The sequence below is a fragment of the Quercus lobata genome, chromosome 4 (genome assembly GCF_001633185.2).
Source record: "Quercus lobata isolate SW786 chromosome 4, ValleyOak3.0 Primary Assembly, whole genome shotgun sequence".
Taxonomy (NCBI): domain Eukaryota; kingdom Viridiplantae; phylum Streptophyta; class Magnoliopsida; order Fagales; family Fagaceae; genus Quercus; species Quercus lobata.
The window spans coordinates 39,177,949-39,182,640 of NC_044907.1; the positions used below are offsets into that span (position 1 = coordinate 39,177,949).

General features: G+C 32.8%; 1 protein-coding gene across 1 annotated transcript; it reads left to right on the forward strand.

Moving 5' to 3' along the window:
* The first annotated feature begins 1,604 nt into the window (after positions 1–1,604).
* Positions 1,605–3,232, forward strand: LOC115983682 (hydroquinone glucosyltransferase-like). Its single transcript, XM_031106415.1, has one exon. The coding sequence runs from the start codon at positions 1,650–1,652 to the stop codon at positions 3,069–3,071; it is 1,422 nt and encodes a 473-aa protein (XP_030962275.1). The 5' UTR covers positions 1,605–1,649; the 3' UTR covers positions 3,072–3,232.
* Positions 3,233–4,692: the final 1,460 nt, after the last annotated feature.

Here is a 4,692-nt window from a genome sequence, read left to right on the forward strand (position 1 = left end):
ATTACTGAAGGCGCAGCTATTGTTGACCATTTGTCATTACTTTGTAACTTGACATCACTTTTAAAGTAGCATTAAAGATTCAATAAATTTAATGAGAGGAGCCTGTGTCTAATAAATGTAAAGGGAGGTGCTGTGTCTAGTGATCAGTGTCACGGGACATAATGCAATGTGAACACATATTTAAGACTGGGCATGTATCCATATCTTACAAGTCCAGTGGCCACTTGCCGCTGCATACAAGCCGAATCCAAATTTAATTACATAATCATACTCTAAAGCAAAAAGTCAAGCTAGAAATATCATAAACTCTATTATATAAGTGGTTGACTTATCATCAGTATTTTTTTTAATTAGATATGTTTTTTATTTTAAATATACAATAATAAGTAGTAATAAGTTTTAATTTCTACATTTTATTTAGTTAGTAAGTGATGTGATAATCTCTTATTAAAACATAAAGAGATTTATTTTTAAAAAGTATTGGAGGTAAGTCAAACCCATTATATAAGCCTTATATTCTAATGTATCACCAATCGTCAAAAAATTAATTAAAACATAAATTTATTATTATTTTTAAGTGAAATTAATTATGTTTTTGTCATATCAGCTTGTAAGTTTTTTGTAATTGATTTTTTAATATCTTTAGTATTTTCCTTATTAACAAAATAATTGACAATTTCATTAATTAAGTTGTTGAAGTTCACTAATTAAATTTATTACTACATTATTTTGTAAACATTTAATTTATAATGAGGTTACCTTTTTTTTTTCTTATAATTATTATACACCAGTTATAATATACCAACTTAACAATTGGGAATAAAATTATGAGATATTTTGTGTCACTAAACTTTATTTATTGGTTAGATTAAAATTCAACAATCACATTCATATATTATCACCTCAAATTGTAAGTCTAATGTAATAATTTTTGTAACAATTTTAGCATTTTCCAAATTGTAAGTCTAATTATTTCGCAAAATTTGCTCCCAAACCCACCTTGGAATACACATACACTAATAGACACCACACCCATCGTGACTATTGTGCCTACTTCCTGGATGGGCAATCCCATCCCACATGTTGACCCAATAGTGATTAGACTGCTCGCTGTTAAGCTATTTTCAATGCATATGTTTTCTGTCTTTCTTATCTCACCAAACACAACTAGAATCATCTACTCTATTAATCAATAATATTCTGGATATATAGAGCCATTTCCATGCTTGGTAGTCGATTAAAAAGTACTAATTCAAACAAGTCAGCTGTAAACAGGTACGACAAAACTTAGTAGATTATTTTAAATACTGTTTTTTAAGTTTTTTTTTTTTTTTTCTAAGATTCAACCATATATATATTTAATTAAAAAATATGTTTTTATCCTATGAGATAAAATTTATATGACAAAATTTTTAAAAAAAAAATCTAAAAAATAGCACATAATTATTATACCTAAATCTTGTCCAATCAAAAAATATTAACCATTCACAACCTTACAAATCAGCAAATTATTTTAAAAAAAAAAAGTTTTTAAAGTTATTCATCAAATTATTTTAAAAAAAAAAAGTTTTTAAAGTTATTCATCCGCCTATATATATAGTACTTCGTGAAATCCTATTGTTTGCCCTTCACCTTGTACTCCCAAAACCATGGAACACACCCAAGTTCAGAAACCACCCCACATAGCCATGGTGCCCACTCCAGGGATGGGCCATCTGATCCCACTAGTTGAGCTAGCTAAGAAACTCGTCCTCCACCACCATTTCTTCGTAACATTCATCATCCCCACTGATGGGTCACCCATAAAATCTCAAAAAGCCGTCCTAGAATCCCTTCCTAATGCCATATCCTACATCTTTCTCCCACCTGTGAGCTTTGATGACCTCCCTAAGGATGTTAGACCTGAGACATTGATCGTACTCACTCTGACACGGTCCCTCCCTGCACTAAGAGATTCATTCAAGGTATTAGCTGAGTCAACTCGGCTAGTTGCTCTAGTGGCTGATTTATTCGGTGTGGATGCCTTTGATGTGGCTAAAGAGTTTGGCGCCTTGTCCTATATTTTTTTCCCTACAAACGCTTTGTCTTTGTCATTGATGTTTCATATACCAGAGCTTGATGAAACATACTCTTGTGAGTACAAAGAATTGCCTGAACCGGTCAAATTACCTGGGTGTGTACCTGTCCAAGGGATTGATATTCTAGACCCAATTCAAGATAAAAAGAATGATACCTACAAGAGGGTTCTACACGTTGCCAAAAGATACCCTTTTGCTGATGGAATCATGGTTAATAGCTTCATGGACTTGGAGCCAAGTGCTTTGAAAGCTTTGATGGAAGGAGCTAAAGAGGGTAAGCCACCTGTTTACCCAATTGGACCTCTAATTCAGTCCGGTTTATCTCGTGGAGTTGATGGGTCTGAGTGTTTGAATTGGTTGGATAAGCAGCCAGAGAGGTCAGTGTTATATGTTTCATTTGGCAGTGGTGGGACTCTTACACATGAGCAGCTAAATGAGTTAGCCTTAGGACTTGAATTGAGTGGGCAAAGGTTTCTTTGGGTTGTTAGAAGCCCACATGAAAATGCAAGTGCCAATTACTTTAGTGTCCAAAGCTTCAAAGACCCTTTGGATTTTCTTCCAAAAGGGTTCTTAGAAAGGATCAAAGAGGTGGGTTTAGTGGTTCCCTCTTGGGCTCCTCAAGCCCAGGTCTTGAGCCATGGCTCGACTGGTGGGTTCTTGAGCCATTGTGGGTGGAACTCAATCCTAGAGAGTATTGTGCACGGTGTGCCTATAATTGCATGGCCACTCTACGCAGAACAAAGAATGAATGCTGTATTGTTATCTGATGATTTGAAGGTTGCATTGAGAGTCAAAGTGAATGATAAAGGCTTGGTGGGACATAAAGATATTGCAAACTACGCAAGAGGCTTAATTGAAGGAGAAGAAGGGAAATTGCATCGGAACAAAATGAAAGAACTAAAGGATTCAGCCGCAAAGGCTTTGAGCCAAGATGGGTCGTCTACGAAATCACTAGCAGAGGTCACTCAGCTATGGAAAAGCCACAAAAAATAATTTGCTTGCCATAAAGTGATAAGAAAGATCAACACGATTTGTTTTCTTGTGCTCGGTCTTGAATTTATTTTACTTTGTGTGCTTGCTTTTGTTTGTTTGTACGGAACGTATCTTTATTTAAGGATTAAAATAAATAAATAGGGATACATTGAATTCGTCTTGATTGATTGTTTGTGGTGGAATTGCTGTAGCAGTGGAACTTATCTTATTGTCACGCTGCACGACTGTGTATATTGTCGTGTTCTAAAATCTTAGTTGTTTCATAATGTAAAATAAACAATTTCTTCTTAACTTTTTTGTTTGTTTTTTTGTTTTTTATTTTTTGTTTTTTTGTTTTTTGTTTTTTTGAGAAAGACTGTATCTTCATAACTTATATACTAATGTACAATATTTATAGTGGGAGAACTCAACCCCATACCATACCTAAGACTTGAGCTAACATGCCCTAACATGCCTCAGGGCATGGGTTCGAACTCCCCACTAGCAGTGTGTTATGGCTTCTTATACCCCACTTACAAGTTGTTCAACTAATTCATTAGCGACTGTAGTGTGGAGTTTTAGTTTGGAGTAGTCTTATTGGTTGCCTATCTAATCTTTTTTATTATTTTTTATTTTACAATATATATATATATATATATATATATATGTGCGCTACTTGTGATGCTACATACGCTACATGTGATGCTACATGAGGTCCATCTCTTGAAGATATTTTTGAAGAAGATCTCTTGAAGATACTTGCAAGTTACAAGTGGGAACCACGTTGAGAAAAATCTGAAATCCATCACATAGATCGATAATGACGCAAACCAACATTTTAGAACATGTGAGCCAATAGCATCTTCTCATTTTTAGTGTGGGCGGCACGTTAGGATGGGTGGCACGTGTGCGCGAGTCAAGTGCTACCTCTTGAGTTAGAAAACCAAGATAAAATTTTTATTTGAAGAGGTATAAAACATTAAAACTATATACATAAAAAAAATGTATCTCATAAAACGTTAATCTTATTCCTATAAGAATTTTGATACCTATTTGCTAAAGGTAATATTTACTCATTAAAAACTTTTAAGAATGATAACGAATATTATTATTTTCCAACAATAAACAATTGAATTTTGCTAAAACCTTGTTACAATATTTAAATTTTCGTAATGGATGATGTCATATATTACAATTGAAACTCTTCATCAAATACCTTTAACCATACACAATGAAAATTTTGTCATTCAAACTTTCTTCTTTATCATTCTACATGAGTCTAGGTGCAATCTTTAGCTTAATTAGTTTTCAATGAACACCCATTTTAGGTATAATAAAAATAAAATAAAAGACGTGTCATCGAATTTTTCATTAGATGAATTATAAGTTTCAAAGATTTAAACCTAAAAAATCAATATTTTCTAGGTAACAAATAAAATACCTTATATTGCCATTCTAACTTTCTAAGCATTAATACCATCTAAAACTTAAAATACATGAAGAAAGTTTTTGGGATGTTAAAATTAAGTAGGAGTATTTTAGAAATTACACAATAGAATATTTTAAGAATCATAAGTTTTCATTGGGATTTAATTGAGAGAATAAAAATATGACATATTTGCCCTTTTCCAAAATATTAATG